Source organism: Peromyscus maniculatus, chromosome 19 (assembly GCF_049852395.1).
Source record: "Peromyscus maniculatus bairdii isolate BWxNUB_F1_BW_parent chromosome 19, HU_Pman_BW_mat_3.1, whole genome shotgun sequence".
Taxonomy (NCBI): domain Eukaryota; kingdom Metazoa; phylum Chordata; class Mammalia; order Rodentia; family Cricetidae; genus Peromyscus; species Peromyscus maniculatus.
Genome location: NC_134870.1, coordinates 61,908,722 through 61,929,745, shown reverse-complemented (window position 1 = coordinate 61,929,745; position 21,024 = coordinate 61,908,722). Strand labels below are relative to the sequence as shown.

At 42.8% G+C, this 21,024-nt stretch overlaps 1 protein-coding gene across 2 annotated transcripts in view; it reads right to left on the bottom strand.

Moving 5' to 3' along the window:
• Mbd2 (methyl-CpG binding domain protein 2) overlaps positions 1-21,024 on the bottom strand; it is a 63,033-nt gene that overhangs the window by 4,778 nt on the left and 37,231 nt on the right. For both annotated transcript variants that reach the window (XM_006970128.4, XM_076555469.1), the window contains exons 4-6: positions 8,070-8,160; positions 6,773-6,950; positions 1,838-1,976 (exon numbers count right to left, since the gene is read on the bottom strand). In XM_006970128.4, the coding sequence (XP_006970190.3) occupies positions 1,850-1,976; positions 6,773-6,950; positions 8,070-8,160 (396 nt within the window). In that variant the 3' untranslated portion in view covers positions 1,838-1,849. The remainder of the gene's footprint in view (positions 1-1,837; positions 1,977-6,772; positions 6,951-8,069; positions 8,161-21,024) is intronic.

Below are 21,024 nucleotides of genomic sequence, written 5' to 3'. Positions count from 1 at the left end.
GGAAGCAAAGGTCTCCTTAAGTCTTAACTACCGGGCTCCTGATGCCCGTGCTGACTTCAGGAGTAAACTCCGGAAGAGAAGAAAACAAAACAAACCAGAACCAGACTGACAGGAGAGATGTGCCATCTCAGATTACATCTTGACACAATGGCACCGAGTACTGCATGTGAGCAACTGCCATGCAGACAGACCCCCTTCCTGGCTCCTCAGACACTGAGGATTGGATTTCAGACCACAGGAACATGCTCCAGACCTCTCTCTCTGGGAGATTTAACACATACCGAATGACCCCATCAGATTCCTACAGTGCAACCTTTCAGCTTGGAAAACGAAGTGCAAAACGGCCACACAGTGTCTTCCTTCCTGTCCTCAATGAGTAAATAAAAGGTTTAAACTAGGACTGAACCAGGTTCCCCCAGTCAGGAAATAGAATACTGAGAACTGCACTGAACTGGATCTGAACTACATGCAAGTCAGGAAATTCCGGGACCGGATGTTGCTCTCCCCGGCCATGTCAACAGCAGACGTCACAGTCACTACTTGGTTGCGCTGTCATCATGGACACTGTTAAAGTACGGAGAGGCACTCAAGGGGAGGGAAGGCATCAACAATTGAAGCCACCTTCTCTCACCTCCCTCCCTGAGCTCTGCTCCTCTAACAAACACGACTCCCAGGCAGCAACTCCAGTGGAAACCCAGTTCTTCCCTCCACTAACTCAAGCTCACTTCGGATCAGCCACCAGTCAGGCTGATTCTCCCACCAGACATGTCTCAGATCCACCCTTTCCTGCTCACCTCTCCCATCACCTTCAGAAAGCCACCACTGTCCCTTACTAGACTACCATAGCAACATCTCAACGGGTCCCTGCCGCTAAGCTTTCTCTACTCCAAGCCAAATAAGCAAATATGGCCACGCCTTCTCCAAGAAGCCCTGCACCGTGACTCCCAGGCCTTCCAGATTAGGCCTGCTGCCCACACACTTCCCCTGCTCCCTAAGGAACAGGCACTCTACAGTCCAATCTCTCATCTTCTCTCTGAAGAAACCAACCTTCTCTCTGTTAACCCTTCTAACAAGCCACTTTCTTCCCGTGCTCTGCTTGACTCAATTCTGCTCGTCTTTCAGGACCAAGGTAAACGTTCCTTCCTCAGAACGGCTTTGCTGACCCTTCGCAACATGCTCTGCTCTGCTGTCTCTCCCTTGGAGATTCCATTTCAGAGGGAACAAGTCATTGGCATAGGGTGGCAGAAATTAAAACAGATCTTGCCAAAACACAAGACAGAGGCTGGGAAGCAAGATGACACATCAAAGCCACAGAGTGTGAGTACTCAGCAAAACAGAACACACACATAAACAGAGCCCACATGTGCATCTTTAAATAAATTCATGTTAGACTTGTCAATGTTCTTCTTGTTCCATCTGTGTCTAATGTGCGGTACGGAGAATCTACTAACGGGGAAGATTTTGCTTATCTTCCTGCTATAATTCTAAGGAGGGCGTGGCATCCCTCAGAAGGCGAATGAGGGCCAGCCATCCCTCTGAACCCAAGAGTCCGTTTCTCTTTCCTCTGCTTTCTCTCAGGACATCATAGACATTTTTTCACCATTGATTAAAACCATAGAAAGCAGGCCAAAGATCCCTTCTAGGTGGCTACTGTGGCAAGAATGTCCTCACAGAATGAGGACAGATACAATAACTTACGGGTCCTTAAATCCAGAGGGAGGCATGGGAAGGACCCATGAAGGGACAACGACATCACTGAGTACTGAGTACACAAAGGGACACCAATATGAAAGCGAACACTTCCCTCTGCCTGTCTCTGCGTCTGGGGTTTGCTTACCTGATCATATTCTTAAGCGTCATCTCCACTGTCCATATCAATGTCTATCTCCTCCGTGTCAGCAGCCCGGGACAGGATGTCCGCCATCAGTGCTTCTTCCAATTTCTTACGTACTTGTTGAACTCGCTCTTCCTGTTTCCTTTTCAAAATCAGAAGGAAATGAAACTGAAAATTTGGTAAGTAATAAAAATGAAACTACCCTGAGTGCCCGCCATCACTTAGAAAAGCTCGCTTCCTCAGACTGCCCAAGTGCTGCTCCTATACACACAAACCAACACTGCAAGCAAATTCCACCTTCTCAAGGGTGGTTCTCTCTCGTCTCTGGAGATTCTGGAGGAATCTCAGGAGATTCTGGAAGAAGAGATGAACTTCAGCGGCCTTTTCCTCAACTTCACGGATTTCAAGTGAATGAAGACAACTTAAAAACGAAGGAGAAATACCTTGGCCGTGAAGCTGTGAGGGGAGAGAACATGGGAAAGGAAGGGAGGACAAGTACTAGGTGAAGGACAACAGAGACATGCTAGAGGCACAGCAGGCCGGGCTCACTCGGACATCCTATGGCTGCGTCAGGAGAGCGCAGGCCTGGGAAGCCAGCTCCACATGGAAGAGCCAGGGCTACTGAAGGCCATGACTGGGGACAGAGAACAAAGAGCATCTCTCCTCCTGAGATGAGCCTAGAAGGCCAAGACCGTTGTCATGAACTTCTCTAGCTTGGTGACTGCAAGGTGACCTCAAAAGTAACAATAGTTCCACATCATAAAGAAAGGCCCTAAACTATTAAATGACAAACAAAACCCAGGATAAAGAGGCTACTACAGGGGTGGGGGTGTAGCTCAGTGGTAGAGTGCTTGCTTAGCAAGCGCAAGGCCCTGAGTTCGGTCCTCAGCTGAAAAAAAAAAAAAAAAATAACAACAACAACAACAAAAAAAAAAAAAAAAAAAAAAAAGAGGCTACTAAAATGTTCTGTAGCGCTATGGAGTCAGGGGACAGTGAGAGCAACTCCCCGAGGAAGGAGGAAACAGACATCCAGGAGCAAACAAGGAGGCCAGAGCAAGAAATAAAGAGGGCGAGGAAGAGGAAGAGGGAGTGGGCTGGCTCTCACAGTCCTCTCACACTGCGTGAGAGGACAAAGGATGGTCAGACGTTTCCTTCTGTAAGGCAGACAGTGGGCAGCAGTGCACACACCTGGATGGCGGACAGGAGAGGAACATGTCTGGAGGAATACCAGATCCCTGGGGGATTAGCCAGCTGTGGAGTCCCCTTTGTTCTCAAACCCAGGGCTGAAGGACACCACATCCAAGGTAAGGAAGGTAACATGCACCTTTCAGTCATGAAAACGCTTTCCATTTCCTTATTAAGAGAATTGGCACACAGGATTACTAAGAGCAGCCTTCCTGAGTGAAGTTTCCAACTGGGCAGGCAGGAGGAAGGCAGTGTAGAGTCAAGCTGACCTTCAGTTTCTTCACATTAGACGGAACTGGAGTGCAACAGGTGCTCGGTGATGGAGCAGGGTCCAGAAGAAGACATTTGTTTGTTTCTTACACTTTGTCTCCTCTCTGGCCCAGGGACTTAAAACTTCTGCCAAGCGACATCTCCGTCACATTGGCAGTCTCCCCCTAAAGACGGAGCAGGTGAGGCACAGACGCCAGACTGACCCACCAAGGAAGGCAGGGGTGGGGCCCGCTGCACCTGTGACAAGTCTCCTGAGCTCTAATGTATGTCACCAAGTTCCTTTGACTTTGAACATGATTTCCTGCCTTTATGCAGCAAACGTGCTTGCTGTGGGGGTAGGCAGAATTCTATGATGCTCTCCAAGAGCCCCCCACAGTCCACATATGTATACTGCTTGGGTAACTTCTCCCAGGAGGGTGGGTGACAACTGTGGATATGGTGAGATATCACTCTATAATCGATTATTAATCACAGACTCATTAATTAATCACAGGAAAGCTGAATCTAGTGAACCTAACCCAATAAGAAGTGTCCTGAAAGAAAACTGCGGGCACACAGAGAAGCAAGCAGTGGAGAACCACAGGGCACCGTAAGGTAGAGCAGCCCTTGGTCAGCAGTCAACAACTGAACAGGGTCTCGGCCCTGCAGAACACGCTGAACTTGACGTAAACGTCTGAACTTCAAAGACTCCCATGCTCCGGAAGGGAAGATGGTCCAGACAGCACTGACCTCGGCCTAGTGAGGCTGAGCAGAGCCCAGGCTGTCCAATCACAGGACTGTGAGCTTGTAAATGACGTAAGCTTTGATTCAAGAGAATGTTACTAGGTATCAGAAAACAATTACCCCCATGATTGAAAGTATTACCAGGGATGCTGAGGAGATACACTTATTGCTGAAATTTTTAGCCACGAGCTCACGCAGAAAGCACAGCCTCTACAGCTAGAACAACAGGGAGGGTTGGCAGGCCCTGCACGAGTGAGATCTTCTGCAGAAGCTGTGCAGAAGCAATGCTGGCTGCAGTTAGAGGAAGAGCAGCCATTCTTCTTCTGAAGCTGTGCCAATTCAACAGGGAAAGCTGCTTAAGGGTTCCTGTTACACCAGCTACATCAGATGACTGTTAGACATGTAAGCCACACCCCAGTAGGGTTTTAAGACCCCTACTATAAAAAGGTCTAGCTCTGAAGCCATCGGCATTCCCAGGACCCCAGTCCAAACCCTTAACAACTTGGTGAAAATCCTGTTCACGCTCGCAGTGTTCATACCAAGGAGGAAAAAACCTTGTTCCCCATGTAATTATCTTCCTCAAGGTCACATGATCCATAGAACAGCCTCATCTCTTGCTTTGATTTTTATATTTTGTTTTTTAAAATTCTTCAAAAATAAAGTTGATTGCAAATTTCAGGAAACCAAAGCACATGAATACAACCTTGAGCTGTTTTCTATCTTTTCAAGAGATTACTTTAAAGCCCAAGAATGGTTTTCCAATTATAAACCTAGCTAGACTCATACACTTAGGAACATTTCCATATCAATCTTTTTTAGATTTACATGGAAACAAATACAAACAGAAAACTATTTTAAATTGGATGATTCCAAACTGCCATCTGCTGGTTTTGTCTAGGAATGATAGTCCAGGAAAACTGACTTAGATTCAAATAGAAACACTGAAGAACACATATATACTGCCAAGTTTCTCAAAACAAAACAAAACAAAAAAAACCCACCAATATACTGAGGAATTATTATCATCACTACAAAGTTATGGTACCAAAGTTCAAAAGTCCCAGAAAGTAATTTCCTTGGGATCTCACTATTCACTATGTTGCTTCTCTGAAATAATAGTTTGCTTATACTTTAGGGTGCTACCAATCCAAACCAGATTTTCCTTTTTCTGTTGTTGCTAAACACCTGCTTTGTGGCCCAGCCTTAGAAAGAATGAAAGCTATTTATAGATATAACTATATCCTCTTGTATTCCTGACTCTGTTTACCTCTTTGCTCTGTCTTGCTCATTTGCTTCCCATCTAGCTCTACTATATGAGTATTGTGTGTACATGTATGTGCATGTGCGGAATCTTGGGGGGGTGCGAGCATATTTATGTGTGTGTGCATGGATGGGTGTGTGTCTCTGAAACAATTTAAATCTTTTCATGTAACAATAAAGCAAATGTAAGTAAACCTCTACACTGAGCTTGAATGAAATAAATATACTCATGATAACTAAACCGAACTTTAAAATGTAGCTGAGCCTTATGGCAGCAAGGCTACCTACACCTCTTTAAAGAAAGGCTGGTTTGCAGACAAACCAATGCACAAAGAATCACAAAGGCCTGGGGAACAAGGAAATGGTGGGGTTTGGGAATAGAATACATGCCTTGAATGCTAGAGTCCTGGGTTTCAATTTCGAGCACTACAAGAGGCAACTCAAAACTAAAAAGAAACTGCATAAAAGGACTGATGGATGAAAGGAGCTCATTAGAGCCAAACTCCAGAGGCACCAACTGTAAAACTGCTGCCTTGAGAACATGACTAATGTGCTGATGACATTCTTGTGATGGTCACTCTGATACAAAGCCTATTTTCAGGGATATTTTCCTTACAAAGATCTTTATCACTTTCCATTCATTTCAGAAAAGCTCTGTGTCTTAGTCTGGGTTTCTATTGCTGTGATGAAACATCATGACCAAAAGCAACCTGAGGATAAAAGGGTTTATTTATGCACTTTCATATCACAGTTCATCACTGAAGGAAGTCAGGGCAGGAACTCAACAGGGCAGGAACCTGGAGGCAGGAGCTGATGCAGAGGCCACGGAGGGGTGCTGCTTACACTTGCTCCCCATGGCTTGCTCAGCCTGCTTTCTTATAGAACCCAGGACCTCCAGCCCACTGTTGGCACTGCCCACAGTGAGCTGGGCCCTCTCACATCAGTCACTGCCCTACATGGTTACCGACAGCTGATCTTAACAAAAGCATTTTCTGAATTGAGATTCCCCCCTTTCAGATGACTCTACCTTGTGTTAAGTTAGCATAAAGCTAGCCAACACACTCTGTGAAACCCAAACTATGATTTCTGATAGATTCATCACTTATAGATTAGGAATTTTCTTTTAATCTAAAAGGCTTGGAGCCAAAAGAAAATTCTTTCTTTTTTTTTTTTGGGGGGGGGGGGATTTACATACACACAGAGATATCTTGGTTATGGGACTTAAGGCTGGACACAGAATTCACTTCCGCGTCACATACACTTTATACACCTGGTGTAAGGGTAATAACATCCATGGCACATAGAGCAAAGTTTTACGGCATCAAGCTGTTCATTTATGGTGTCATATCAGACCTCAAAAGGCTTCAGATGTTGAACTTAGTTTTAAGTTTTGAATACAGGTTGATCAACTGTACTAGCTGTGACACGGAATGTAAGGCTTTTATAAAAAGCATCTACAGGCAAAACCGAGGTGTTTGAAGTCATGTTAAAATGCCTTACCTAATGTCTTCATCTGTGACAATGAAAGCTTTGCAGAGGGGTTGAGATGTGTTAAGCCAGACAGCAGGGTTCTTTTCCACGGCCGCAGAGACTTGCCCTGTGATTGGTGCAGAGCTTGTGTGCAGAGCACTGGCCACGGCAGACAGAAGGGTCTCATCGTTACTACCCGGGCCGACTCCTGCAATGAGAAAGCCACACTGCTGGAAGAGAAGCGCTCCTGGGCTGGTGGGCCGGCCACTGCCTAACACCCAGTGTCCTCATGCTCACTTAGGGTCACACAGGCAAACCTGACCCCCGCCAAGCGACAGAGAACAATACATACCAATAATAGCTACTATGTACCAAAGGACTGACAAACAGTGACCTTCAAACAAAACTTCAACTTGAAAATACATTTCTTAAGGCCCCAAACTTTTGAAAAGTTATGTCCATTTTCTCAAGAAGGGCCAACTACTTAAATAATCTAAGATCCCTATAAGATCACCATGCTATGCTCAAGTATCCCTATTAACATGGCCTGGATCAATTTCTTCCTATAGCTTTTAATATCAATTTCCAGGAGTATCTCTATTCTTATCATCTTTATTCTGAAACTTCAGGGAATGTCAATGCAAGCATGGCATATCCAAAACTTAATCATCTTTTTCAAATGACCAAAAAAAAAATTTAGATTCCTAGAATAAGTGCATACCCTCATGCTTGTACGGGCCTCTCGCCACAGCAAAATTTAAGTGAACTGATCAAAGTTCTAAACTTATTTAAGTCCTTGAAAAATAATGCAAAAACTCTTGAATGAGGCATAACCCTACTGGCCACTGAGTCTCCTACCCCAGAATCACTAGGCAATATCGTGGGCCAAAGTATGTATTCCTACTGTAACCCACACAGCAGAGATACAGGAGATCTTGGAGTTGTTCTTTTAGTGTAAGAAGATAAGAGAAAGAAAATGCTGGGGTGAGATGCCGCGATTTGGGAAGCAGGACACTTGGGAAACACTTTGTTCATCTGTAGTTAGTGCTAAAAGCAGCACACGAGTTAAAGGAGATGACAAGGTGACCTGGAGCCAAACATTTCACACCGAAGAAAAAGAAACGCTAGGTGACATACAATACACGCTTGTCATGTGTGTTTTCCCTCAGTTTATAACACAAGAGGCATGCCATCCAGCAAAGCACATGGTCCCCCAAAGCAAAGGCCTGCTGCTACAGGTCAACTGTGGAGTGACGCACAGTACCTAATTACAGTGCCTGGCACACAGTCAGTACTTAATATTTATTCAACTAAACTTAGACAGTACCTTGAAGGCCTTTGGGTAGCTCCATGGTTTTTATAATTTGTTCCGTTACATCCGATGCACTAAGTCCTTGCAGCCTCTTCTCCCAGAAAAGCTGTAAGGCAAAAATACCAGTTAGTAGACACATTCCCTGCTGCTGAACAATGCAATATAAGTCATTTCTGTAGTTTCCTATGGTTTTCTGATCTTTTTCCCTTACATCAAGCTAAATGAAACCCCAAACAAGAATTTTCCAACACATCCTAACTGCTTCAGATGAAATTACTCAAAAAGTGTTGTTCTGATTATGCGAACTCAATTGCTACAATATTACAGGCGGTTGTGGGTTATAAAGCTATATATAATTGCTCATCAGGTATCCTCAAAATAATGTAATAATTTGAATTTTTAAAAATTCATTTAGCACAAAATGCCAATGTTAAAATTTATTAGAGAAAGAAAACAATAACATCCAATATCTTTAGAGAAACATGATTTTTCTAAGACATTTATATGTTTAGCCTTTCAGTACAATTTAGGGGAGTAAATACTATACTTATTATTGATAGAAATTTTTGCAAAACATCTTCATACCAGTCATGAATCGCTTTCTCCCTGTTACACAGGTCCCTGGGTCACTCAATCACCCAGTAGTCCCAGATTACTGTTCTGGTGTTAGTGAGCACTAAAGGCTCTCCCTGCCCCAGGGATCTACTGGGGTAGACAATATCTTTTCAAACACAACAGCATACTTTTACTCTATAGACTGTTCGGATTTACTCTTAGGTCTCACTGAATGTGTCCATCCATGCAGCATATTCTCTGAGTTCCTAACACACATTATGCATGTCTTATGGATGCATAATCAACAAGGGTCCTTATCCTGCTTCTTTTTAAACCCCCATCATATTTACTGCAGACATGGAAAAAAAAAACAAGGAATTCTATAGGACTCTCTTCCTTCCGTGGTGATGTTTTACTTCTTCAAAAGCTTTAATTCCATTTTACAGATACGGAAGCAATGGCTATGACACAAGATTACTGTGGAGAGTAAATAAGGTAATATACGTCAAGTACCTATCATACAGCAATCATAAAACTTACTATATTTACTTTGAGCAAGATCTGGCTACTTTGGGGGCCTTGGGGAGTTTAATATGTAAAGTCATCAGATAACCACCCATCAGACAAATGAGAAGATACGGCAATATAAACTCCTTATGGCAGAATAATATTATGTTGTGTTTATAATAACCTCAAAAAGGGCACCAAGAGTAACCTCCAACAGAGTGCCTTAAAGACCTTTTGTATAGTTATATAGTTACGGGTCTTACATCTTTCTACGAGTAATATTCTCAGTAGAAGTAGAAAATGTAGCCAATTAAGCAGTCAGTCAATACTGGGAAGATGGAAGTATATATATAGGAAGATGGAAGTATATACTGGGAAGATGGAAGAATTCAGTGAAAGTATAATGATTATCATAACCATCCCGAAAAATCCTTTCTGCGTTCTATTTACTCCTTGGTATGAAAATGTCATCTTTGTTTGGAATACCACAACTATTATTTTTAATAATTAAAGGAAATAAAAGCCAGTTATATTTCTCATTAATATATGCAGAATTTAGAGCTGGGAAGACAACTGTCAGTAAAGTGTTTGTCTTTCAATAATGAGGACCTGAGTCCCATCTCCAGAATCCAAGTGAAAATTCCAAGCATGGTGGCACAGGACTGTAATCCCAGCACTGGAGAGGGAGAGGCAGATCCCTGGGGCTTGCTGTCAAGCCAGCCAGTCAGCCCAGTTGGTGAGACAGGCCATTAAGAGAATCTGTCTCAAAGGGGGTGGATGGCATTCATGAGGATAACAGCGGAGGTTGTCCCCTGGCACGCATATAAACACACACATAAAAATATATGTGTAGAACCCAAGGATATGTACGTGTATGTTACATACATATGTTTTGCCAGTTCATATTCACTGGTCAACTCACTACAGAAAAACTGCCTATGTACTAGACATGTGTAAACTTTTCCCCCTTGAAATTATTCTCTGAACACTAAAATATAACAATGTACTCAGCATTCACATCACATTAGCTGTTAGAAGTAATTAAGGTACAAGCTAAAGGATAGAGAAAATGTGAAAGGCTAAGATGCTAACATTACACCATCTTACATGGTGTAATCTTACACGGACACAGAAGACTTGAGCAGCTTAAGGACCTGGATATCAGTAGATGGTCCTAGAACCAATCTCATGAGGAAGAAATGACTTGACAACTTAATTTGTAAAAATAAAACAAGAGTACCAAAAAAATAAAAGTATGGAATTATGGGTGGTTATGATTGCCAATATTTTATACCTAAAATTCGAAGTCCAGATACTAAAAGATAATTTTGAACTTATTACATTTTATTTTGAACTTTTTATCAATCATAAAGAAAATTATACAAAAAGTCAGAAGAAAATCAAGTAAAATATTGGATAAAACACCGGTCCATGGCTCTTGTTTTTATCAGGTTATAATACTGCTGGAGGCAGCTCCCCAAACTCTAGGGTCTATTTTCACTACCCTCAGTCAGTTTATAACTCACACTCTTTGGGGAGAGTAGGGAGGGGAAAGTTTTCTTTTGCCTCAGCCAACCTTCCTAATGCTGTGACCCTTTAACACAGTTCAACAAGTTGTGGTGACCTCCAACCATAAAATTATTTTTGTTGGTACTTAATAACTGTAATTTTGCTGCTGTTATTAATCATAATACAAATATCTGCTATGCAGGACATCTGATATGTGACCCCTGTGAAAGAGTTGTTCAGCCCCCAAAGGGGTCACAACCCACAGGTTGAGAACAGCTGGCCTAAATGTTTCTCAAGGTCTTCATGAAGTTCAGATGTTTACTAGGAATAGATGATGTTCGTCTGGAGTTTTCCTCAGTCAATCTCTGTTCAACAACAGTAATACTGACATTGCAGGTCCTTCCAAATCTGTAAGGTGACCTAGTTTCCTTTCTGGGCTGTGATAAAATACCCTGACAAAAGCAACTTGAAGACAGAGATGATTTATTTAGCCTACAATTCCAGGTTACTGTTCTTCATGTCAGGGAGAGTCAGGGCAGAGACCTGAAGCATTAGTCACACCCACAGTGACGAGCACAGAGAGAAGGAATGCATGCCAACCTCCAGGATTTAGCTTCCCTTCTCCACTCTCCCTGTACTTCAGAACCCTGAAGCCAAAGGAATGGTACTGCCCACAGTGGGCTACATCACACATCAATGCACACAATCAAGGCAATCCTCCACAGATATGTACACAAAAACCATCTAGACAACCAGACTTAGATAAAACTCTTGGAGACTCTCTTCCCCAGTGATCCTAGACTGTTTCAAGTTAACAAAACTATCACAGGAGTCCCCATTTTACCATGGCTACCTAGACTCTCTCAGTACATTTTGTAAACACTACCACTGTCATCAATTCTAACATGAAAATCTGATTTTACCTGCCTGATTCAATGATTTTCTCAACTTAGTCTCTTTGCTGCCTGCTCTGACACCAAATGATCAATAAATATAATACTTAAGAGAAACATTGATTTAATAATTGAATCAAGTCCCAAAATCAATGCACTATCACCTTCAACCTTCAGTTATTAAGTACCTTTCTAGTCCTTACCAAGGAAATCGCTGAGTGTCTCTAAGATCTTCTTGTTATACTCCAGAATACTAAAAAAAATCAGACAGCTCCCAAGTAAACATCACTTTCTACTGCCCATGGTCTCAGCAATGGCCTTTCAAATAAACCACCTGACTGTGGCAAAAATATCAGATGGGATTAAACATCACTTGTAAGCACTAAGCACCTAAAAGGTCAGCAAGGGGCCATGCTGAAGAAGCATTCTGGTCACTACAAGGCCCCTGCCTCACTGCGCCCTCTTCTCTCAGGTCTTGATTTATCACGAATATTAGGGCACTAGTCGGGCACAGCTGCCTGCACTTTATCTACCCTGGCTTCCCAAATGGACAAACGGGATGGTGTGTCACAAAACCCATTTCTTTCATGAGACCAGCCACCAAATATGTTTACTGAAAGTAAAACTAATACCAAACACAACTATAACATCTTTGCTTTTGAACTGCTGAAGTTTAACTTGGGCTTTGAGGGCTGTATTAGCTTGTCTTTAGAAGAGCATCAAGAAGATGAAGAAACAGGAATCAAAACCACACACAATTCTGGAGCTCCAGAAACTGAGCTGCTAAAATGTTTATCATTATACCCGTCCACCACCCTGAGAGCATTAACTCATACTATGGGGAGATTTACACTCTTTGAAAAAGTCAGATTCATGGGAAGCCTAAGTCCTGACTGGATGAGTACTGATGGCATGAGCATGGCCATGTCAAAATCTCCAATGCCTCAGAACCATAAGAATGCCAAGGCCTTCCCCAGGGCAGGCTCGGGGAATGCCAAGGCCTTCCCCAGGGCAGGCTCGGGGATGCCAAGGCCTTCCCCATGGCAGCCTCAGGGGAATGGAAAGGCCTTCCCCACGGCAGCCTCAGGGGAATGGAAAGGCCTTCCCCACGGCAGCCTCAGGGGAATGGAAAGGCCTTCCCCAGGGCAGGCTCGGGGAATGGAAAGGCCTTCCACTGGTCCCGGTACCAGTGTTGACAGTGTGTGCAGAAAGTATCAACCAGGGCTTCATCCTCTAAGATGACTGCAGCCTGAGACTGCTTCCCTACAGAGTCCTCCTCCCTACCAACATTAACTCACCCATCTCCTCATTCAGATGTATATGATAACCACACTGAATTTCTGGCGGCTGGTAGGCTCCGTAGGCTCCATCAGGGCATACCAACCCCCATCCCAGCTTTCCCATAAGTGTGTCTATCTATTGTGTCTTCATTCCTGGTTGCCGTCAGGTCAGTCCCAAAGCTGTGCAGGCTGCAGCACAGAAAGGGGTGGTTTACAGGGAAAGGGTATCAGAGAATCAATCCCAGCTCAGTAAGTGTTCTTGGAGCATCCATCCAATGCACAGTGTTTGGTAGGTACTGGGTGTTCATGTACTGGCTATGGAGCTCTGTTTAGTGAAAATAAACAAAGCCAGGGAGACCACTGACTGTAATGATGGCAACACAACATTAATCTCATCATTAGAGAATTGGGGAAATGCACAGGAATATTCTATAGGCAAACAGAAATGGAAAGCAATGCCTACCCAAAGAAGTAGCTTAAGCAGTAACCATCATTCCTTAGCAGTTTTACACAGAGCAGCCACAGCGGGTTATTTTAAATGTATATCCTAAAGCCCGACTCTCAGAAACTCTGCTCTATAGGGCTGGGTTTCAGCAGTTAATTATTGATTTCGGTTTTGTTGTTGTGGTGGTGGTTGTGGTTGTTTTCCTAAGAATCTTAGGTGATTCTGATGTGGGCCTAAGAAGCCTAGTTTACGTTGTAGTAAGAGAATGGCAACTCCACAACTGCACCAACTATGCCTGAGGATAGAAAGCTTGAATCAGCCTCTTCACCTCAGGGTCTAGAGGACAACAGTAGTCTCCTGCCATTTTATTTCACTGTAGGAAGATGTGTTAAAGTAGTCAAACATTTACTGACCGTTTAAGTATAAAGAAAGGGCTCACCCAAAGGTTAGCTGTGCAGCACAGCTACACTCAGTCACAGGACCTCTGGGGCACAGGGACAACAGCGACAGGTGACAACCACCATTTAGAGACCCGTAAGTCCAGCCCTCTGGTAAATGCATTATTACAGGAATTTAGTCACCTTTTGCTGCACCGTTTATAGATAAAGAACCTGAGGCTTCTAGGGCCTGGACAAGGAGTATGCAATTCATCTAGAATTACACCCAGGTCAGGAAATCTAAGTAGACCTGCTCCAGACAACAAGAGCAGGAAGAGCACTCGGTGTCTGCCCTCTGCTGTGGATATCGCTTTATATAAATAAAACACTGATGGCCAGTGACCAGACAGGAAGTATAGGCAGGACAAGGAGAGAGGAGAATTGGGGGAACAGGAAGGAGGGAGAGACACTGCCAGTCACCGCCAGGACAAGCAGCATATAAAGATGCCAGTAAGCCATGAGCTACGTGACAAGGTATAGATTTATAGAAATGGGTTAATTTAAGATATAAGAACAGTTAACAAGAAGCCTGCCACGGCCATACAGTTTATAAGTAATATAAGCATCTGAGTGATTATTTTATACATGGATTGTGGGACTGCAGAGCTTGGTGGAATCTGGAGAGAAGCTCTCCAGCAACAGCCCTCCACTGGACCACACAGCCTTGGATTCCTCTATGTGACTTCCAAGGTGGATGACAGATTTATACCTGTTAAGAAAGCTAATGAATTAGTCTGAAACCACTTGAAGTACAGGATCCACTTAAGGAACCTACAGGCAAACACTCTGCAAGTCATGTCTGATGTCTGCCTTCTCTTTATGCAGAATAAAGAGACCAGGGTGAGTAAGGCTTTTATCTAAAACTTGTATAGAGTCTTAGGGAGACAGCAAACTGTTCTTGGACTAGGTCACATGATTTTTTTAAAAGTATTATTTATAGTCTCTGCAAAGAAACTTTCTTGGGCCCATCTACAAATGCCAATCATCTAAATAAACAAAATTTTCAGAGGATGGAGATTTCAAAATAAGACTCTCCTTCTAAGAAAACATTTCCAGGAACATGACGCTGACAATATATATGAGTAAGTATTTCATACAGCAAGTGGAAAGAAAGGGTGTCTCACTACGAATATGTGGCTGAGAGCTTCCAATTTTATTCTGTAGGAATACTGTTCTAGATTACCTATACCAACACCTATTTCTCATAACCATGGCGGAAGAAATCTGTACCAAACATATCATCACTATTTACATCTACAAGTATATACAATTTGGAAAGTATCAGTGTTTATCTGTTTAGTGTTAAAATTCTCTTGGGCTGGGTGGTGGTGGCGCACACCTTTAATCCCAGCACTCGGGAGGCAGAACCAGGCAGATCTCTGTGAGTTCAAGGCCAGCCTGGTCTACAAAGCGAGTTCCAGGAAAGGCACAAAGCTACACAGAGAAACCCTGTCTCAAAAAAAAAAAAAAAAATTCACTTGGCATAAAAATGCCTTCCATAGTTACTCAGGACCTCATCTTGACAGTCAACTTGGGAAGATACAAATATCTAACTTTGAATGGCAGAGTGAGGAGAAGCGGGCCTCAGACTCGGACCAAGCTATAGTCTAAGCCTTGGTTTGTCAATTACTTCATAAATTTAGCGGCTATCCCACTATAAGCATCTGTTTCCTTCCCTATGAAATGTAACAATAAAAACAACCTCAAATGGTTATAGCAACTGAATGCGATTTTCTAAACACCTGAACAAATGCAGGACAGAAACTACCAGTTGACCAGTATGCCTGATAGCAAAAATTAACTAGTATGCCTGGATCAAAAATTAAGTTTGTCATTTTAATAAAAATTAGAAGGTAGAAAGAAACAAGACAAAAATCAGTTTTGAAGGGCACTGAAAATTGAGACTGAGCACATTCATAAGAATCTGTCCTTCTCTTCCAATAGTTCTACTGGGAACTTCTTGATACTTCAAGCATCTTTAAATTCTTCTTCCCTTCCCTCTCAGTCAAGCTGACTGCCTCCCAACTAGGCTCAGTGTTGTTGGAAATATTGGGAAGCAATATCCACTACCCAATGTGCAAGGCTACTAGAAAATGAAAACATGGAGCCCCTTATTTAAAAAGGACTAAGAATTCCAGAGCACTAAGAGCACAACCTCAAACCAGGCACAGGGCTCTTCCTTATAATAAGGAGCTCTTCTAAACACATGGCCTCTGCAGCTGCACACAAAGCTGGTAGTTAGTGGTATAAGGCAGCACTGGATAGAACGGGAAGAGAAAGTGTGAATCTGTGCTGGGCAGCAGCACTTCGGGACATGCTGCAACACAATTCCAGCCTGCAAAATTTCCAAAAAGACAACAGAAAATCATTCTGTTTGGACCCATACAGCAAAAGCCCCCCTCCCCAAATTCTGCTAAAATGACCCACGGAGTTTCCTCCCTGTAGAGCCACAGTGGAAGGACAGAGAAAGGGGCCGTTGCCATGGCTCTGCAGAGCCATGTGAGCAGGAAGGGGAAAGCCTAGGGCACATGAGTTGGGCAAAGACATTTGGGGGCTGCTGGAAATGGGACGGTGCCATAGGTCCCAAAGGGTACAGACCAGCCACGCTGCTAAAGCTCCACGGTAACTGTCTGAGCAGTTGGGAAGCCCTGCTTTAGACACTTGTGGCTGGGGATGGCTTGGCTTTGCAAACGTCTGGATTATTGCAGCACAGGCAGTGACTGTTACTGTGACCTCCTAAGACTCACCTAGCAGTCTATCAGTTGTCTGGATGAACTGAAGTCTCCAGATGCTCAAAAGCCTGTTCTACCTCAAGTCCAGTGGATGGCAAAGACAGCTTTTAGTTAAGACAACTCCAAACTGTAATTTCTTGTTATTTTTAGTCTGTCTATTTCTACACTGTAGTGATGGTGAACTCTCAGAGAAACCTCAGGAGAGCTGAGCTTGTGTCCAGAATGGCAGGCAGGAGAGAAACAGACAGTTCCTGTGCTGAAGTCATCAGCAAGTTTGAAAAGTGAAGCCCTCCCTAGCCACAAGCGTCTAAAGCAGGGTTCCCAGTCCGGCTTTCTGACAATTCCAGTGCATTGTTAGCAGCCTTTGGGTGCCTGGGATACCATCCCGTTTCCAACAACCCAAAAATTGTCAGAACCTTGCCAGGCATCCCAGGGTGTCGGAGAGGAAGAAGGAGAAACAAACTGGTTTAGGATGGAAAGTTCTGGTGCAGAGAGAGGACAGAAAGGCAGGGCATTTACACGAGGGGACCCAGATCTCAGAACAGACAGCTAGAGCTTAAGGCCTCTACTCTATGGGATCCCTGCCCCATCTCACCCTTTCTGGATCTGTCAGACCCACCTAAGTACCGGAGCCAGCTGCACCTTTGTGTACTGCCAGATAAAAAGGCAGTGACAAGGGGGTCAGTCCGCAGATGACACAGGACTACAGAGACCAGGGGGTCAGTCCGCAGATGACACAGGACCACAGTGACCAGGGGGTCAGTCCACAGATGACACAGGACCACAGTGACAAGTAAACTCAGTAGTATCTCTGGTGGACTTCTCGTTTTATTTTGCTTTGTTCTGGCAGTTTTTATCTTATTGGTCTTTTGATTATTTGTTTAGATTTCTTTTTCATGTGTTTCTTGTGGATTGTTTTGTGTTTGTTTTTGTTTCCTGGTTTGCTTGTTTGTTTGTTTGTTTGTTTGGAAAGAGAGAGAGGAAGAGCATATGTTAGGTTGGTAGGGAGGTGGTGAGGATCTGAGAGGAGTTTGAGGATGGGAAGATATGATCAAAATATATTGTATGAAAAAAATTAATAAAAATATTTTTAAAAGTTGAAATTCAGTCAATTTCTGACGACAACATACATGGCTACAAACAGCAATTATTAATTATTACTAATTATTAATAATTCAAACACACTGGATTAAGTCATGCTCTGTGGAATATTCTGTGATACTAGAACCATTCTAAGTTTGTTTATTTTGGAAGATGTGGAGTTCCAAATGTCTGAAACATTTAAAGACAAGACACATGCATCAGAATGTAAATACATGCACAGATTTTAGAAGGAGGAGCTCTCATATCCACAGCACCACAGGACATGCTAGCACAGAAATCTGACACAGACTTTTGTAAAAGGCGGAACTCCTACTAAAGTGACTTCTGATGTTCAAAAACAGACACAGTAATAAAGCAAAACAGACAAGCTGGTCTTGAACATGCTGCTTTATATAAATCCTGTGTGCAGCTATCAGTAGCCTCAGATCTAGCTAAAAACCCATAGCAAACATATCTCCTCAAACCCAGCAATGCAGAAGAGGAAAATGTATTTTGACCCTCATAAATCATCTTGAAATGTATTTTCCCTTTTGCAATACAGTCTCCATTGGAATAAAAATTAACTGAACACTGGGAAATGTGCTCTTTCTGTTTATTTTCAACACCATAAGCTACAAAGTAGCACCTGAACTGAGGAGGGGCCGTGAGACTTGATCCCATGGCTGACTAGAAGCGCCAGGCACTGAGCTTCTGCCAAGTCCTCCACCCACCTCAGGTGTCTCATGGGAGAAACCAGTCAGTGTCCTGCTGCCTTGCTGAGCCTGCTCCATGCCCAGGCTCCTGGTGTATCTCCCCTGCCTCCTCCTGGGCTGCCGTACCCACTTCCCACATCTGCTATCATTTCCCTTCCTCTCCTTGGGTTTCTTCCTTTAAAAGTACAAGTTCATTTGAACTCTGCCCACCTAAAACATGTCCTTGTTCATGCTGCATCTCTCTCAAACCACCTCTTTACTCCCAGGAGAGAAGGCCAGGCCATCTTACTTCCTGACCTGCCATTCTTTCTTTTCCTTCTAACTATCTAACTACCTGACTCCACCTCTACCTATTATATTAGCAATGACTTTGCTTACAATCATAGCACCTTCTAATTCCAGATCCAATTCTTGTGTCAAGATCCCTCTGCCCAACTCCACTGTCACCTGTACTTGCTGTAAGGGACTTAGGAAGGTCTGTCTGCCTTCAGGATGGTTCTCTGTCTGCTCCAGTATTTTCTACTACTGTTAAGCAGCATATTAAAACACCTAATACTCAGTACCAAAGAGAAAAGGATAAATCCATAAGAAATGATATACCTTTCAAAGTATGAAAGGAGAAAAGTGAGAATACTTTATCCAACAGAAACAAGTTCCCTTAAAATCTCACTTTTTAATAGTTTTAACCTGCAATCTTCAACTTGGTCAAGAATATGACAGTAACACATAGTTTCTCACATGGCAACATGCAACACAGCACAGAAGTCAGAGCACAGCTGGCATGCAACTGTCCATGGGTTACTGTCAATCAAAGGAAGGCGGGATTATAGGGAGAGGGCTAGCTTGACAGCTAAATGTCTTAATCCTGGCCCAGCACTAAACACATGTTTTAGCTTAGAAAAATTCTCTCTTAGACGTATTTTCACTAGAAGACTACGAACACTAATCATGGTCACTCCTATCACAGGTTATCAAAACATTAAAAAACTATGAGGAAGTTCTTTGATAACACAAATTTTTATCAAATTGCTCAGAATTTTTTTATAATGTTAGCCTTACAAAAATTCAATGGATACCATATTCATTTCACAAGGTATTTAATCTGGATCTAATCAAAGAATTAAGGATCTTGGGACTAGGAATAATGCTCAGTGGTAGAGTGCTCTCCAGGACTATAAATGTAGTTCAATGGCAGAATGCTTCCCTTGAATTTACAAAGCTCTGGGTTTGGCCCCAAATTCCATCCAACAAAATAAAGGAGGGAGAAAAAAAAGAAATAAAAATATCTTGTCACATACTTATAGACTAAAGCAAAACCCAGAAAATGTGCACTTTACATCCACCAACTTGAAAAGTTAAATACATAAGACACTAGGTTGCAATTTTATAGGCAAATGATGTTTCTACCTAAAAGGAATTCACTGACCAATGTTTAAACTGCTCTATATAAGATCAGTTCCATTTAACATCTGAGCTGTCTGGTTATGGCCAGCTAAGATAACTTAAATACCATGACCTGCAGAGATCAAAGGACAAACACAAACCACTCTACATTTTCTCATGGTGTCCTAGGAAGACAGGACTAGATGAGAAACAAACGAGGTAAAGCTTGATTCATGTGGCTGCAAAAGCATAATGTGATCTCATGTTAAGGCTAAATAATTACCAACAGTTCGGTCTAAAAAAGATCAAGGAGCAAACATAAGGGGACAGGCAGGGTTGATGAGGACGAAGGAGGAGTAACTACCTGCTACAGTGGTTTCTCTAATACTGCTATTACTCCTCTCTAATCTACGCATAGCACAATATTGTCACCAAATGTCTGAAGGACTAACATCATCCTAAGATGTCTATGAAATGAGACAACCATCCACAGTGCTGACATTTCTCGGGTGCTACTCCCACTGGGTTTAATCCATAACACAGGAGGAACGAAAAGAAAGGCAGAAGGAAGAAAGATATGTAAAGACTGTCTTGAACCAGAATAGCAAACCTCCAAAACTTGCACTACCATCTATCAAGAGGTTTTGTGAAGCTGGTAATTACAGTACTGCAGCATCAGGAAGGAACAGACAAAGCAGCACAATAGAGCAGAGAGCCCCAAAATAGATCCATCTGTACAAACAGATCAAAAGAGCAGAACAAAGGAATCCATGGGGCTGGGAGATAGCTCAGTCAGTAAAGCGTTTGCCTGGCAAGCACAAAGACCTGATTTAGATCCACATGAAAAAATGCTAGGCATGATGAATACAGAAGGAAGTCCAAATCTGCCTTTCATCTATGTAAGCATTTCATCAATGACAAAGCAGAGCAATGGAAAAATATTTTTTTTAAAGAGATAGTGCTGTGTCATTTGGATGTCCTTATGTGACAAGTAAATCCACCTTCCATCAAAGGTCAGTTCTTGGTGGTGTAGATCTAAACGTAAAACAAGCTTTCAGAAGATAACCCAAAGGATTACGTTGATAACCTTCAAGTAAGCCAACAGGTAAGAAGAAAAAGAAGTGGTTGAGATTTAACAAATACACTGTGTAACCGCTACCAGGTCAAAAGATAGGGAGGGTATCATAGGCACACAGGTCTCTGTTCAAGTCTCAGCCACCTCCCAACTTCCTTAAAGTTATGAGAACATATTTCTCAAAAGACAATCTTAAGAGAGTGACAAGGTAATCTACAAACTTGAAGCAAATATTAGGATTTATATCCAAACATAAAGAATTCTTTTAATCAATGAGAAAAAAAAACAATCCATTATAATAATGAAGAAAAATTTGCAAAGGTGTCAATGAGACGGTTCGGTGGGTAAAAGAACTTGC